Source organism: Engystomops pustulosus, chromosome 3, assembly GCF_040894005.1.
Source record: "Engystomops pustulosus chromosome 3, aEngPut4.maternal, whole genome shotgun sequence".
NCBI classification, from domain to species: Eukaryota; Metazoa; Chordata; class Amphibia; order Anura; family Leptodactylidae; genus Engystomops; species Engystomops pustulosus.
The window spans coordinates 67,301,355-67,319,226 of record NC_092413.1 but is presented as its reverse complement, the minus strand read 5'-3'; the positions used below and the strand labels follow the sequence as shown (position 1 = coordinate 67,319,226).

The following is a 17,872-nucleotide window of genomic DNA, read 5'->3' as shown; positions in this document are numbered from 1 at the left end:
GTAAAATAGCTATATACTACAATACAGTAGTATTGCAGTATATATTAATAGCAATCAGACCCTGCAGGGTTAAATTACCCTGGAGGATCTAAAATAAAGGTAAAAAAAAATTGAATTTTTTTTATAAAAATATGAAAAAATAGTAAAAAAAGTAAAAGTTTAAATCACCCCCATTTCCCTAGAACTGATATAAATATAAATAAACAGTAAAAATCATAAACACTTTAGGTATCATCGCGTCCCAAAATGTCCGATTTATCAAAATATATTAGCGAATTTTCCCAGCGTTTAACCCCGTAATGGAAATTGGCGCCCAAAGTCGAAAATGCCACTTTTTTGCCATTTTGAAAAATATAAAAAATTCTATAAAAAGTGATTAAAAGCCCATACAGTTCTCAAAATGAAAGCATTAAAAACGTCATCAAAAGTTGCAAAAAATGATACCACCCACATCTCTGTGCACTGAAGTATGAAAAAGTTATTAGTGCCAGAACATGGCAAAATGAAGAATTTTTTTTTTATACAGAAGGATTTAATTTTTTTAAATGTATGAAAACATTATAAAACCTGTACAAATTTGGTATTCTCGTGATTGTACCGAACCAAAGAATAAAATATGCATGTAATTTGGGGCAGTCAGTGAAAGCTGTAAAATCCAAGTCCACAAAAAACTGCGCAAATGCGGTTTTTCATCATTTTCACTTCATTCTAATTTTTTTCCTGCTTCCCAGTACACGACATGGAATAAAAAATACCATCACTATGAAGTGCAATTTCTTACGCTGAAAACAAGCCCAAACAGAGCTCTGTACATGGAAAAATAAATAAGTTAAAAATTTTTGAAGGTGGGGAGTGAAAAATGAAAATGCAAAAACGAAAAAGGGGTTTAAGGGGTTTAAGGAAATCTACCACTTTCAAATTGTACTTCTGAGGGTTGTGACACACGTGGCGTTTTTAGGCCATTTTTGGGCTGTTTTTAGTTCGTTTTCAGTTTAGTGCGTTTTCAGATCGTAAAAAACGCATGCGTTTTTGACAGGCTTGTCCAATTATCTTAATTCAAACTGGTCAAAAACGCATGTGTTTTCCAAAAACGCATGTGTTATTTTCCCGATCTGAAAATGCACTACTGAAAACGACCCAAAAACGGACTAAAAACGCCATGTGTGTCACCACCCTGAGGTTGGTGCCACACGTCGCGCCGGGGCGTTTGCATTGCATCGGCGTTTCTATGGGAACCAACCGCCGGTGTTTTGCATTAAATTAACGCGTTCCCGATCGCAGGCGTTTCCACAGAAATGCTGATGCAATCGGGCAGCGACCCGCCCCGGTGGGTGCGGCTTTGTCTGCGTTTGCAAACGCAGACAAATCGGCACGTGTGGCACCAGCCTAAGCATCAAACACCATGTAACAGCTCGGGGTGAGCTGGTGCCGGAGCATATCTTTGTTATTTTCATTATGCGCTGTAATGCTTTTAAACACTTTTTTAATCTTTATATTCGAAGCAGCTTCTGCGCACAGTGGTACGCTCTTAAACTCATCTTCAGAATAAAGGATACACAATTTCTGCACATTGAGTAAGAGACACATAAGATATATGCCGAGATGAGTGCATGCGTTAACGTATTAGCCCCTTATCACCGACACTAGTTTTCAGCTCAATGACCAGACTCGATTTTTCAAATCTGACATGTCTCACGATAATTGGTTATAACTTCGGAACGCTTTAACATATCCCGGTGATTTTGAGAATGTTTTCTCGTGATACATTGTAGTTCATGTTAGTTATAAAATTTAAGTGATACGTTTTGCGATTCGTTCTGAAAAAAAGTGAAAATTTGGCAAAAGTTTGTAAAAATTCTTAATTTTCCAAGTTTGAAATGTTCTGCTTTCCAGACAGGAATTAAAACTACCCAAAAAGCTTGATAAATTACATTTACGGAATGTCTGCTTTATGTTGGGATGATATTTTATGCATCCTCTCACTTTTCTAGTATGTTATGAGGTGCAGAACTTTAGGTGCGATTTTTCTCATTTTCATGAAAATTGCCAAAACTCACATTTTGAGGGAAAACTCAGCTTCCAAGTGACTTTGTAAGGCCTAAATAATAGTAAAACCCCATAAATTACCCCACTATAGAAACTTCACCCCTCAACGTATGTAAAACAACTTCTATTAAGTCCATTAACCCTTTAAGTGTTTCACATGGGTTAAAACAATATGGACCAGCGATTTAGAAACTATGGAATTTTTTGGGAAAATACATTCATTTAGGCCAAACTGACAGTTTCAGAATAAATTAAATGATGAAGCGCACTGCAACGTTTGATGCCCAATTCCTCCCGAGTGTACTGATACCACATATGTGGTGGTAAACTTCTGTACAGGCGCACGGCCAAGTATAGAATGAATGGAGGCGCCATTCACTGCAGATTTGTATTGTCACATTGTACTACCTATACATTTTTATTTTTTTTGGTAATGCAAACATATGAGGGCTTATTTTCTACGGAATGAGATACAATGTATAGATAATTAATTTAGGGGGTCTATAGCTTATTCATGAGATTTTATTAACTATTTCAAGGGGGACACAAACAAAATCATCAATTTTTATTTTGGATTTTTAGCATTTTTTTTCCCCGCTCACCGTAATGTAAAAATAATATTTTATCTTCATTCTCTGGTTCACTACGATTGCGGTGATACCTCATTTATATAGTTTTTCTTATCTTTGCTCAATTTTCCTGAGCAAAACCAATATTGGAGAATATTGCATTGTTTTTACTATTGACAACTTTTTAGGGCCATAACTTCTGTATTTTTATGTTGTCAGACCTGGTTGAGGGCTTATTTTTTGCGAAAAGAGTTGTTATTTTCAGTCATATCATATTAGGGAACGTAGCTTTTTTTTTATCACTTTTTAGAACATTTTTTGTGATGGTGTATGATGAAAAATTGTATATTACGGGAAGTTTTTTGTAGTTTTTTTTTTCATCGTTCACCAAGCGGGTTCAATATTGATTTAGATTTATTGTACAGATTAATACGGACGCGGTGATACCAAATATGTACATTTTTCGTGTGTTTTTGTGTTTTATATACTGTATTTGCATTATATGTATAACTGGGGAGATTATGGGACTTTATTTTATTTATTTTATTATTATTATAAAATGATTTAATCTTTTTTTTTTTTACTTTCACATATTTTCCACCTTTTGGCTTGAATAAGCGATCATCCGATCACTTATTCAAGCCTCTACACTGCAATACACTTGTATTGCAGTGTATAGTGTAAGTAACTGAGCATGCCGCGAGAAGAGGAGCCGACAGCCTCGGGTCACTCGTCGGGACCCGGGGCAGCGGCAGGAGGAATCGTATCCCCCGGTAAGCACACCAGGGGGGGTCCGATCCACGGGGGACACACTTGCACGCCGCGGTCATGCTTGACCGCGGCGTGTAAGGGGTTAAACACCCGGGAGTTTTTCCGATGCCGGGTGTTAGTGCCGGGTCTGGGCTGTGATATCACAGCCCGACACCGGCACTATACTGACCCGATGTCCCGAAATCTTCTTCTGACGCCTGCGCCGTAGAAAGGCGTCGCGTCAGAAGAAGTACCCTTAATGACCGACGTAGATTCCCGATAGGGCGGTCATTAAGGGGTTAAGGCATGCTTCAACATCACGTTTTCAATGGGGGACATTTACTTAAAGTGTCGGAGTCTGCATTGGCTTTGTTACCGACCTGCTCTTGGAAAGAAGATACACATTTAATATTGTAGAGCTGTGCAGAGACATTTCTGGCGCCAAGACCATTTTCTGTCCCTGGGACCAAAATCTGTCCCGAGCACCAGAAATGTGTCCAACAGTCCCTGCTAGACCAGTTTTCTTTTGGTCTACTTTCCGCCAGTTTACAGTGCCCAAAAAGGGCTGCGACACATATTAATTGTGTCTGAGTTTCCACTCTGCCAAAGCCACGCCCCTTTTTGGAGAAGAGTCGGAGAAGACAGAAAAAGTCATTTTTTCTGTCCCCGACAGCTAATAAATAGGTAGGAGAGCAGAAGATGTAGTGAAAGCGCCACAAAACTGGCGGAAACGCCATAGTAAATGTCCCCCAATGTGTTTTGTAAAGGCAAATGTAAACAGTAATGTAAATAGGCAAATCATCTCTCCTCAGCTGTTGTAATGCATTTTAAAACGCAATGAAAATGATACCAAAGCGCAACGTGTGAACGCGCCCCTAGAGTAGGTCTGTGCTGAACAGAGACTTTTAGGAAAATTCTCAACAGCTGCCCTACCCACCACAGACCTCAGTTTGAGTAAGAGTTTAGAATCAAGCCTGAAACTCCCAAGCACCTGTGGGACTGGCTCAAGCAGTGCACTGAGAACTTCAAGGAAGCTTAGAAAAATAGAGATCCAAGAAGCTGGAGTTGAGTGAAATTGGAAAGTGTAGACAGCCATTGACTGATCACAAGGTAATGACTGTGAAAAACAGATACTGTGAAAGAAACTTAATCAGCCTACTGAAAGATTGTCATAATAAACAATACCACAGAAAGAGGTCAAGAGGAAGAGATAAGAGAACAGATGAGTGTCACATAGTCTCAAGAAAGAAAGAGAGCTCAGGAGCCAGGAACAAAGTTGGCATCCATCTGAAAAAAGCTCAAAAAATTCTCACCCTTTTTCTGCTTGGTGGATTTAAGTTGTGGGGACCTTTAACTATGTAAGAAACCTGAAATACACCTTTTGTTTTCATTCATTCCTGCCTCTGCAATTGACTCAGCCTTAGACAGAAGCAGGTTTTACTTCTGCAATCCAAGTGCTGTAATGTGAAACTGAGCTGCACTTGTTCTGAGCAGAAGCAGCAGTGAGTCGCACAGAGCAGAGCTTCATTACTGTCTACGTACAAAGTGGAGGAGAAGACTCACTACCGTCCACAGCTGGTTGCAGCAGACATCTCCGCCGGGATTACCCTGGTCACACCACACAGGACATTAGCTCTCCCTCTCTCTCTGTCCACTTTACATGATTGGCACAAAGGCTAAATAGAGCTGGTTTAAACCGAGAAGGTTCAAGGAGTTTGCCAGAGGACAACATGCTGCGCTTTGTGGAATGAGAACTACGTGGAAATCTACAATCACAATGTAAGTTTATTCGGAACTAGAACTCACTTAAAAATACCACTAGCTGTGCTTCAACAGCAGGACATAGTGACATCTCAGGACCCCACTGACTACCCCAAGGCACATTTATCTATTTGTGTCTTTCTACACAAAGTTCCATATAGTTTTATGTGCTTAAATGTTTTAGAAATGTTCAAACATGATGTCCCTAGGGGTGTAAGCAGTAACACTAGACACTCAGACGTCTCTTCACAGTATTTCTGTGCATGTAAAGACTTGTGTATTATGTTATTCTTGATTTGTCGGTTGGATTTTATCAGGAAGCATTTGGGGGTATAAGTACTAACTGTAAAAACTCACAGCTGTGAGTGTGCGTGTTAATGCTTGTACATGATGTGTGGGTTGGATATTAACAGAAAGTGTATCAAATAATAAATGTAACTCTATGCTCTTATTTTTTTTTCTTTTCAATCATGAATTAGGCCTGTCAGGGTTTTCTAGATGGAAGTCATGCAATATTTATTACATGTTTCAACTTCAAATGCTAAAATGATTGCTAAACTTTAATAAACAGAGTGTTGTTATGTGCCTCAACTCATCCATATCTATCAATTTTCCTACCTATCTCTATTTAGCAAATATCTCAGTGTCAGCTATTCATTTTGTGAAAACTACATTTTGAGATTATTTGCTTTATATAAAATAACAGTTATAAAAATCCATCTTACTTCAAGTGAAATGTATCTACTTCTTGACACATTTGCTTTGACCAGTCTGGGACTTAATAGAATCGCTTTTCTCTCACACAAATATACCTTTTGTTGCTGTGCGTGTCCACAATATTAAAGATCACTTAGTAGTAGTGTATATGATGTTAATGTTGTGTAACCTTTGATGACAGTGCCACATTTATTTCAAGTTGTTCATCTACTAGTTTAGTAGTGTGACAAATTTCAGTATGTTTCATGATGTTTCCAGAACTTGATTGCCTTCCTTTAAAGTATTTTTTTTAGAATATTTCTGTAGTTCTAATTTGATTTACTAGTTAAAATAGTAATTCTTGCCATCCTAATATACACAATATACACATGTGAATCTGTCCCATCTATTCACAATATTTTCTTTGAATCAGTTTCTCATAAAGAGCAACACATTTAGGATATAATTCCGCATAGAACAAAAATCCTAAGGGACTTTAATTCTAATTATAAAAAAAGTCTACAGTTTAATATACTACAAAGAAATATTGGACACCTCATCTGGTCAGTTACAAATCCATTTATCTATTGTCTACCCATGAGCCATCTAGTGAGCCATTTTAAATTATGTGAAATACATTATTAATGCATACTGTAAACCTGCTGGCAATAGGTAAATATTTAATTTTTTTATGTCTGTCTTCTTTTATACACTTCCCTTTTTAATATTATACCCTTAGTAAAAATAAGAATAAGTACTGAATGGCCCTTTGTTTTCTTATTCTGTTCCAAATGAACCAACCACAAATCTGATTTGCTGCTGTGATGGCGTACGTACTATGGAACATTGTCAACTTGTAAGAGAATAACCTTATTTGTATCTTTTCATCTTTGAAATCATTCCATTGGAAAGCACTGCTTGATCACTTTTATACAGGCGCTAAAATGCCATTGTAAATCAATATGTTTCCCCACTTGGTGACTAGAAGAAAGTCTTAATTTACTAATAATGAGATCACTCATGCTGATGAGTACAGTGCTTTAAGCTGTGGTGTTGATTGTAAAACAGATTTCTCAATACTGAGTCATATAGATTTAGTATGTTAAATGTATCGATTTACAAATGATTTATACCATATTGAGTAAACATATATTTTTTTTATAACACTCACCTAATCTATACATAGTAATAACAAAAACAGCATTCATAAATAAATGCATAAAATAAAACAAAAAGTCAACAATAAATCTTTTTGTAGAGGAATATTGGCCTAAACTTATCATTTGACAGTGGCTTATCTGATGTCAATATTGGTACATGGTGAGTAACCCTGTTATGTTATCTAAAATCTATTTTCTATCTATCTGTGTGAACTTAACTTTCATTTTTAATCGCTAGTTGTTTACATATTAGGCAATCATGTAAGTCAAAGGAAATAAAGAAAATTCTACAAGTAGGCAAAGTACAGTATATTTTAGCTACAGAACTACAAATACAGTATGTATTTGTGAAAGGGAAAGAGGGACAAAAAAGAGGGCGATTCCCCTAAGCCACCCCCCCTCCCACTCCCTGGCCACGCCCCAAATTTTAGCCATATTATAATAATAAAAATCATCTCAATAAAAAAAATGTATCCTCTATGGGATTTGAACCTAGAACCTGCAGTGTCCATGTACAATAATGTTACAGTGCCTCAACCAACTGAGCTATGACCTCAGTGATTATCAAGGTTTAGAATTTTGGTAACTAAGAACTATGACTACTGTTACACTGTGACACAGATTTAATGCCTTGGTACATAGAGAGGGATCTTCTCAGAGATTATTGTAATTATTGAGACTATTATTATTATTATGTAGATTATTATTATTATTGAGATGATTGTTATTATTTTTACTATTATTAATAATCATCTCCATAATATTAAAAATAATAAAATTTATAATAATAATAATAGTCTCAATAATTACAATAATAACCTTTGAGAAGATCCCTCTCTATATATCAGTGCATTAAGTTTGTGTCACAATGTTTGGTAGATAACACTTCTTAGTTACCAGAAATCCTCTGATAAGTATCTCTGGGCTTATGGCTCAGTTAGTTAAGGCTCCTGTCTACAGTGCAAAGGGCCCAGGTTCGAATCTCAGCCTGGGCAAAATTTTATTTAATTTAATTAAATAAAGAGCTTGTGTCTGCCTGGAGATCATATATGGACAGATGGTGATCTGAACCTGATGACGTGGTCCCTGCTCTCCGCTAACCCGACACTTCTCTGAAAAGGATTCCCTGCCCGATGTCTGTAGAAGCCATTCTGTACTGTGAGTTCTGGCTTTCAAAGTATTTACTTTGTGGACACAACGCGGGACATGCCGGGACCTGGGGGGAAAATCCATGACAATCTCATAGCTGCCCGTGACGCGGGGCAGAGGTAAGAAAAACGTGACTTTCCCGGCAAAATCGGGACGGTTGGGAGCTATGCAGTATGGTAGATGGGCACAACTGTTCATACACAAAACTTAGTTTAACAAGCATTAAGGTATACATTTGGCTGCATTCATACAGGTAGTTGTTTAGCCAAAGCTTAAATATGCCATTTCCCCTTACTGGCCCTAACATGGTATCACTTTCTTGCTAAAATAAATGTTTTAATCTATGCTAATGAGGAGCACTTCCCAGAGTCCCTCTGTTCTGCAGATTCACATGCTGTTAGACTGTCTTACCCAGCCCCTCTGCTCTTGCTGGGCACTTCCTCTCTCTCTACTTGATGTAATCTCACTGCAACACAGATGGTTTCAGCTCACAGTGGAAGGGGGAAGTGCTGCTTGCAGACTATAACAGCCTGTGTATCTGCAGGGCGGAGAGAATCTAGCATCATTTTAAAAATGTATTTTGGAGGGAGTCCATGGATAACAAATATTAGAAGATAACCACTGTCACAGTGCCTGGATATGTGAGTGAGTGCCTCTGGTTTATCTCTGATTGATTTTGGTACACGATACATTATTAGAAATAGAAAATGGCCACCGTGCACATTAAATGTCAAAACTTTTTGTTTTACTGTTAATTAGCTTTGTATCATTTATAGTTCTCTTTAAGACCATAGATTGGTTTACACATCCCAGACCCCTTTTAAAATCTTAATACTTGATAAGATTTATGAGTTTTAACTCTGTTTAATATTAATTTAACTGTAGAAAAGAAGGGCCCTGGTCATGAGGACAATAGGCGTTTATAGGAGGGTGCAGAAAATACAAGGTAACAGAGCATAGTGAAACTTTGTGTGGCAGAAACAGTTGTGTTTTCAGTTGCCACTTGATTCACAGGTTTGGATTGGGGGAGATGGTTTAACATGCATGGCTAGAAGGTTGTACAGTATGGGGGTGGGTGCATGAAAAAAGTATTGGAGAGTTATAAAAAGAGTGGATAGTAGGAAGGTGTTAGAGAATTTTATCTAGGGCTTAACCGCCCTCAGTTCAGCTGTACAGGTGACTTTCAAATTAAATATTTCATGGCTCCCGGTACCAGAGAGGAGAGAACAAACCCAAGACACATATCAGTCTCTTAGTGTATGTAAAGATCTTCTCCCCGTTTATTGTCTCAGCTCCATAATATCACAGACAGAAAATCATCAAAGAGGCGTGAATAGAACACTGCAATGCTATTGGCCATAATTAATTTAGAAATATAAGGCCTCCCCTAACATTTACATTTTACATTTATGAGATGCAGTTCATAACATTTTTCTCTTATGCTGCCTGTTAGGATTAGTGGATCCTCTGGACCACCGCGGGAGATGTAACTAGCCAACACCCGGAACCGGAGCCTAGCGGCACCTGGTATTCACCAGAGCCCGCCGCAAAGCGGGTTGGACTTGCTGCGGCAGGATACCACTAGGTCGTTCCCAGGTGGGACCAGCCCACGGTGGCAGCCGAGGTCGAGGTACCTTAGCGGATGACAGTCTCGTAGTTAGGTCCAGGCACAGGGTCAGGGCAGGCGGCAGAGATGCAACGTCAGGTCCAAGTCCGGGGTCAGCAACAGGAGGTCCAGGCAGGTGGGAACGGGAACACAGGCACACAGCAACATGGAGGAACTCAGGTAACACGGCAACACAGGACTCAGGAACGGGAACACACAGGAATACACAGGAACACAGGCACGCAGGAATATAGGAATACGCAGGAACACAGGAATACTCGCTAGGAAGCTTTCTCTAAGGCTATGAGGCACAAAGATCCGGCAGGGAATGATGGGAGACAAAGGGTTAAATACAAAACAGGAAATGACCAGCGCCAATCACCTGCGCGCTGGCCCTTTAAATCTTGAGACAGTGCCGCGCGCGCGCCCTATTCCGGACGGGAGCGGGAGCCAGGAGGGGTAAGTGCACAGGAGCGGGACCGGGGCAGCGGAGAGAGGCACGGGTGCACCCGCGATCCGCGATATGGATCGCGGGGGTGCCCGTGACAGGGGCACGGGTGCACCCGCGATCCGTGGTATGGATCGCGGGGGTACCCGTGACAGTGCCCTTACCTTTGCCCACTTCCAACATGGACTGTTGATGCGCATTGTCTTGGCGCGCATGCGCGCTCGGGCGGCGGGTCGACGATAACGTGCTAATGATGCGCATCAAGCGTCTTCCGGTGGTCCGTGCCCAGCCTCCTGTAGCGTGCATGGTGACCATGCCAATGCGCTACTACACACAACTAGTCCAATGACAGGCAACTCAAGTAATTACCGTCTCCACGTACAATATTTTTCATTGGTCCTTTTTTGGGGGCGGTCCTTCCGGTATATGTGCCCTCCTCTTACCACACTGGTGGTTCTGAGAGCTATTTGCATGGTTGGTAGGCACCTATACATATAACGCCTTTCTAGACAAAGTTACTGGTTGTTTCCTGTATACACATATTTACTTATTTTGTGCTCTCAAGAGTTATCTCTATACCTATTCAGGCGGATATGTTATTTATTGACCACCACCGCTTTTGTGTGTTTGTGGTGATGATTTTAAATTGTCTTGTCTTTTTGATTGCCTTGTGGAAATAAAGATTGAAGGTTTTATTCTATTGATTCATGTATTATGACTTCATTATTGTGGTCCTGTATGCTATTATTGGTAATCACTGCCCTAAAAATAAGACCTAGCAGCAGTCATTGCTACATCTCCCCCCAAGCCGTACATTAGTATTAGTAGATCTTTTATAGGTTGTGACATGGGTGAAGAATTTGTGGAGTAAAATCACTGACTGTTAGAGGACAAATGTGCTACAAGCCGCTTCATGGACATGAAGTGGTCATTTAAGGAAAGTGCTATTGCTAACCATGAGAGATTAGGGTAAAATATTCCAATAGTTCAGAGTTTGGAGAGTTATAAGGACGTTTGAGAAGTTGATTTTTCATTTACCAATAAATGTAAATTCTTGTTCATGGAAAAATAAGACATCCCCTGAAAATATGACCTAAGACAATGTCTTATTTTTGAGGAAACAGGGTAGTTGATTAGATCAAAAATGTATGGAAAGAAGGGATCTAAATGGCTTTTTAAATCCTGGCTAGTATTTCATTGTGTGCAATTGATAGCGAGAAGAGGGACTGGCAGAAAGGGGAGGCGATTGAGAAATGTAAAAAAAAGAAAGCCTTCTTATGGGCAGTTGCCAGGACTCCTCCCACCTGGTCACACATTACTGGTCCCTTAAAACCTTGGATGGACCAGAGCTCCTCCATGCAATATCTTAGAGCAGTGGTGGCGAACCTATGGCACGGGTTCCAGAGGTGGCACTTGGAGCCCTTTCTGTGGGCACTCAGGCCATCACCAGAGAGGACTCCAGGAATCTTCCTACAGTCCCAAACAGCTCAGGACTTGCTGTGCACAGAGCTACCTGGGACTACTGGAGGAGTTGGATGGTGTGAACAGATCTAGATTACCATTATGTAGCTCCTGCTCCGGCCCTGACAATTCTTCCTGTTTATGGGACCCTGGAGGGAAGCTACAATGATCATACAAATTTCTTCTAGCTTCTGCTTAATTGTTGTCCTCAGGGTGCTGATATGAATGAAAGCTGTGACAGAACAGGGAGTATAAATCACAAATTAAATTTCTGTGTTGGCACTTTGCGATAAATAAGTGGGACTTGGTTGTAGTTTGGTCACTCGGTCTCTAAAAGGTTTGCCATCACTGTCTTAGGGCAATGGTTCTAGTGCCAGGTACAGGGATTTGTCTCACTTCCCACTTTTTTTCAAAATGTAGCCAGTATCCGACTATAACTCACCTTAACTTCATAATTCACTGAAGTTATGTCTTACAGATTTCCTGTGAAGTTTTGCCCTTCATATCTTTGGGAGACTATGCTTTTAGCTTGTGAGATGCATATGTCATAGTCACTACTCCTCAACCTTGGAAACCGTTTTGGACTGATGACTTTTGATCACTTTTTATTAAACTTTTTTTTTTTTTACTGTATTTACTACTTATCTCATAGGGTACTTTAATGCTAGGGGGTCTGATTGTTTCTATCACATACTGCAATACAGCTGTATATGGTAGATTTGGTGAAATGCTGTTCCTGGCAAACTCCAGGCTCAAGGCAGTCTTAAAGATTCCAGGCTGTCAGGCTGTCATGGACTCCCCATTGTCATCACATATATTTGGGCAACATATAAGGGCTCATTTACTAAGGGTCCGAGGACCACACAAATGTTGGATATTCGGACGATTACCGTTTTATGCCGCATTTAAAAGGGGATTGTGGTGCACGCAATCGGATTTTGGGACAAAGGGGCCGGCTTTCATGAGACACAAATCGGGGGCAGGTCATTGGACGATCCGACGGATTCGGACTGAGCGTGGGATTTAACATTTGAATTTGTGTTTCAAGCCATGCACTTACATGCACCGGGAAAAAGATGGTGAACTCCGGCGGACCTGAACGGGTAAGTGACACAGGCAGTATATGGGGCGCACGATCTTAGTGAATTGTTTCTACAAATCTGTAAAGCACACCAGTGGCCATGAAAATAAATTGCAGTGCAGTTAGCCAGTGTATTGTGCAGAGTGCACCAGATTAACGATTTCTGGTGCCTGTTCTTCATGAATCTAGCGCCCAACAGAGTGCACCAACTTTTCTTTGGTGCACCTTTAACATGGAACATGTAACACAATTAAAGGAAACCTACCACTTCCGATGGTGCTTCTAAGCTGCAAGCCGCTTATTTTCTTTATGTTTTTAAACAGATGTAAAGTGTCTAAATGCTTTAGTAATCTTTATATACGAAGTAGATTCACTGCACCGTAAATAGGAAGTGCGCCGAGCGCGTACCATGGTGTGGTAAATCTACTTGGTATACAAAGATTACTAAAGCGTTTAAACGCTTTACATCTGTTTAAAAACATAACGAGGATAAGCAGCGGCACAAGCTTACCCTGAGCTGATGCATGGCATTTGCAGCTTAGAAGCACCATCGGAAGTGGTAGGTTTCCTTTAAGTCAGACTTTGCATGTCAAATCTGGTGCATGATCTGACTGAGCAGCAGAACGCCCCCTTCAGTGCAGAAATTTGTGTTGCATGAAGAGTATTGCAACGTGCGCCACAATTGTGTCGTGTGCACCAAATATGTGTCTCTGACACCTCTTTTATACATGTGCAAGCAGTTTGCACTGAAAAGAACATGCCAAGTCAAACTGAAAACTTTGTGGGCCATTATTATTTAGGCATGCTCTATGCTGGCAGGCTGTAAATAAGCGATGACATCACTTCTTGTCATAGGGTATGCAATACTGATTTTTCTATGGTCTTCTAATGCTGTCCTATCTGAAGTATCTGTCAAATAAATTAAGTGGCTGCTGTTAAGAACATTTCTGCAGAATTAGCAAGTTTCAGTCTATTGTTAGGCTTAGTTGCAGAATAGCAGTCTTTTTATACAATATAGTGACATGGATAAACTAATTTATGATAAACAGTCTGTACATGAAGGGATAATTGTTTGTTGCAAGAGGCCCTATATATAGGGTCCTTCCTGCTCTGCAGCAGATATATCCGCCGATGAGCGCTGGATCAGAGCCAAACCGGCATCGGGATACACAGGGTGCTGACGGTACATAACAACCGCGGTCAGTGGGTTCCGATCGCGGGTGTTTAACCCGTTAAATGCCGCAGTCGCTCTGACATGCCTTTAACATGCATCCCGGGAGTCTTTCCCCCCATGATCTTTGCTATGGCAGCCCTGGGGTCGGTTCAGGACCCCAGAGCTGCCTGTAGGCACTGTCTGAAAGATGGCGTCTGTGACGTCATCTTAAAGGCACAGTGTCAGCCTATGCATGTGCATAGGTTGACACTGCTAATACCCTGCAATACATCAGTATTGCAGGATATTATCATGAGCAAGCATCCAGATGATTTCTTGTTCATGTCCCATGGTGGAAAAAGTAAAAAAGTAAAAAAAATATTCAATAAAAAATAAAGTAATAAATCAATAAAAATGCTCATAAATCCCCATAAAAACAGTCTAAATCATAACACAAACCCCACATATATAGTAGCACCACGTCTGTAACAACTCGTAGAATAAGATTAAATAATTATTGAACCAGCACGATGAACACCGCTAAAAAGAACTGTTAAAAACCAGCCAAAAAATAAGATTTTTACCTATTGAATCCCACAAAAATGCAATTGAAAGTGATAAAAAAAAATTTACTCCAAAATAATACTATTGCAAAGTACAACATGTTACGCAAAAAAAAAACAAGCCATCAACCAGCTCTGTAGCCAAAAAAGTTAAAATGTTATGCCACCTGGAAGGCATGCAATGCACAAATGATAGATTTTTCCCTACATTAGTGTTTTATTTGGCAAATGTATTAAAACCTAAGAAAAATATTCAAGTATGGTATCCCGTAATCGTATCGCCCCATAGAATAAAGATAACATTTTTATCTTTTGGAAATGTATAAACTTTAGGGCTAAATGAATGTATAACAGACAAAATTTGACCATTCTAAATTTTACCTCCATTTTGATTCAATTACTATGGAGATCTGATTTGAAACTGGGTTGATTATACAGGGGGTTTTGATGTTAAATATGTAAAATTTCAAAATAAATTATCCAGACATTTAAAAAATTATGAAAATGTAAAGTCGACAAATGGGAAATGTTATTCAGGAATTTTTTAGGTGGTAAATCTATCTGCCTGAAAAGGCGATGATTTTGAATTTTGAAAGTGGCAAATTTTTCAAAAAATGCTACGTTTTTTTTTTGTAAATAAACGCAAAGCTTATCAGCCAAAATTTACCACTAAAATGAAGTACGACACATGGGGAAAAACATTCTCAGAATCTCTTTGATAAAAGTTCAAAAGTTATAACCATGTAAAGCGACACAAGTCAGCATACAAAAAATGGGTCTGAGCCTTAAAGGAAACATACCACTTGAAATGGCAGGTTTAAGAAGAAAACACCGAGCACCAGCTCAGGGTGAGCTGGTGCCGGAGCTTATTTTTGTTAGTGTTTTAAACCGCTGTATCGCGGTTTAAAACACTTTTTAAACTTTATAGCCGGCGCAGGGAGGTACACGATCGGCGCTTACCATGCGCGCGGCTACATAGGAAGTGAAGGAGAGCCGCGCGCATGGTAAGCGCCGAGCGCGTACCTCCCTGCGCCGGCTATAAAGTTTAAAAAGTGTTTTAAACCGCGATACAGCGGTTTAAAACACTAACAAAAATAAGCTCTGGCACCAGCTCACCCTGAGCTGGTGCTCGGTGTTTTCTTCTTAAACCTGCCATTTCAAGTGGTAGGTTTCCTTTAAGCTATAAACTGGCTGCGTCCTTAAGGGGTTAAATAATGCATTCAGATTGTTTTTGTTACTGATATCTTCCTTGATAACTAAGCCACATGAGAGCACTTCCTTCAAAATTTTTATCATCACTAGGTCTAAATGGAATTTCAAGTTCTAGAATGTCTGGCAAGGGTAGCAACATTAAAAGGATTAATTAAGCAATTTAGATTTGCTAAAGTGATGTTTTGAATTGTAAACTTTCTAATTTGTGAGACAATAACTCCTTTCATAGTTGTTTCAAAGTTGTAGCCTCACCATACAAGTGAAAGACAAATAGGGGCATATTTATCATAAGCTGGCGGAAGCCTCTTGATGTATTGGGGCGGGAGGATGCGCAGCGGAAAAAAACGCAAATGAAACATATGAAAAGTCGCCAGCAGCAGCAAATGCGTCAGTGCAGGGACAGTAATGCTCCATGCTGGCCGATTCCCGGACGCCCACAATAAGCTAGCATTTGCGATTATTTGAGGTTCTCTGGCACAGTGGTCCTGATAGATTTGCCCCATAGTGTTTCAGAATCTATGATATCTTGTGTCACTATAGACATTGCCAACTATATGATAGAAACTTTAGCTACCTATTTTGCAATGACACTTGGCAGTAAGGTCATGCAAGCTTAGAAAATGAGTTTGAACAGCTGCAGTATACCGAAGTACCAGGTGTAATATAACTAGGTATGTTACAATGGTTTGCTCACTTTATTATTAGAAAGGGAAGCTAAACAAGCAACAAGCAGAGAGCTCCATCTCCAGGAACAGAGCAACGCCGGAGATGCCACTGTGCCTCGATCTTGGTCTCAGACAGATCACCACACTGCCACTTATCAGCCACTCTTTACTGGTATCTGGAGCAATGTCAGGAGAAGATTATATACCATACATTAGAAGTGGGTCATCAGGCGCTCTTCACTCCCCACAATCTTGTAGCCTTGCTTACTTGGCTATATACCTATAGGCCAGTGGTGGCGAACCTATGGCACGGGTGCCAAAGGTGGCACTCAAAACCCTTTCTGTGGGCACTCAGGCCATCACCACAGGACAGAGTTCACCAAACAGGTCCAAATCTTCCTGTGGTCCCAGGCAACTTATGAGATGATGCTCTCAGCGCTATTTTAAAACGAGACTTCATTGGCTGTTTGGAACGGCAGGAAAAGTGAGGTGGTGTTGATAGAACTGTGTCATCTTTGGAGGTCATCCTGCTGGACCCACCAATCGTCCTCTACAGAGAGACCCTCTTTATTTCAACTGTATTGGTGGCCTCAGGGGCTGATATGATTGAAAGGTGTGGAAGAACACATAGTAATAAGTTACTGCTTAAAATGCCACGTTGGCAATTCACAGTAAATAAGTGGATTTTGGTCGTAGTTTGGGCACTCGGTCTCTAAAAGGTTCACCATCACTGCTATAGGCAGTACTGCAGATATGCCTGACATCTTTGAAGCCCTTCCCATCTCAAACAACACAATGACAGAGGCCTCCATGAAAGGGAAGCTTTATGCAAGTCCTTTCAACAGGATATGACTAATTTTCTCTCTCCAGTACATGCTCACATCCAGTTGCTGGGAGAAAGAGCTGACCACATCATAAATAAGTTAGAAGATTTCGCTGACTTACACAATGCTGTAATACATGAGCTGGAGACATAAACAGATGCAAGCTAAAATTGCAGATGTGGAAGACTGGTCTGTTTTGGCACAATTACATTTCTTTACTGTTATAGAAAAGCTAATGGAAGCTGCATGAAAAATAAGATTGCTTTATGAAACCATATCAAGAGATAAATCTATTCATAGACCTGTCAGCAGCTACTTTACAACCAAGACGACACCTCAACCCCATTACTTACTTGCTTATTAAGAGAAAATAATATATCATACAAGTGGAGCTTTCCAGTGCACCTTCTGACCACAAGATATGGCACAACAATAATATGTATGTAATATATCACCATCCACACCATCTTCCGCTACAGGATAAGATCTAGCACATGTTGAGAATGAATAACAAAATGGTACCCTCTAAAAGAAACAATCACTGAACCATTTTCACTAGTTTTTTTGTTTTTTAGCTACCACATGGTGCTACTGTCCACATAATCTACCTTAACAGTAACTTACTAACTGTTTTCTCTACTCTGCCCAGCTTGTCCTTTGGTGCTCTTACCTAAAGTTCGCCACAGCAGTATGACCATGCGACCCATGCACCCCTCCGTGCCAGCCGC

At 40.1% G+C, this 17,872-nt stretch overlaps 1 protein-coding gene across 5 annotated transcripts in view; it reads left to right on the top strand.

Annotated features, from left to right (window-relative positions):
• The first annotated feature begins 4,315 nt into the window (after positions 1–4,315).
• The window catches only part of ADGRG6 (adhesion G protein-coupled receptor G6), a 538,359-nt gene continuing 524,802 nt past the window's right edge, over positions 4,316–17,872 (top strand). For all 5 annotated transcript variants that reach the window (XM_072140986.1, XM_072140983.1, XM_072140981.1 and 2 more), the window contains exon 1: positions 4,316–5,144. In XM_072140986.1, the coding sequence (XP_071997087.1) occupies positions 5,113–5,144 (32 nt within the window). In that variant the 5' untranslated portion in view covers positions 4,316–5,112. The remainder of the gene's footprint in view (positions 5,145–17,872) is intronic.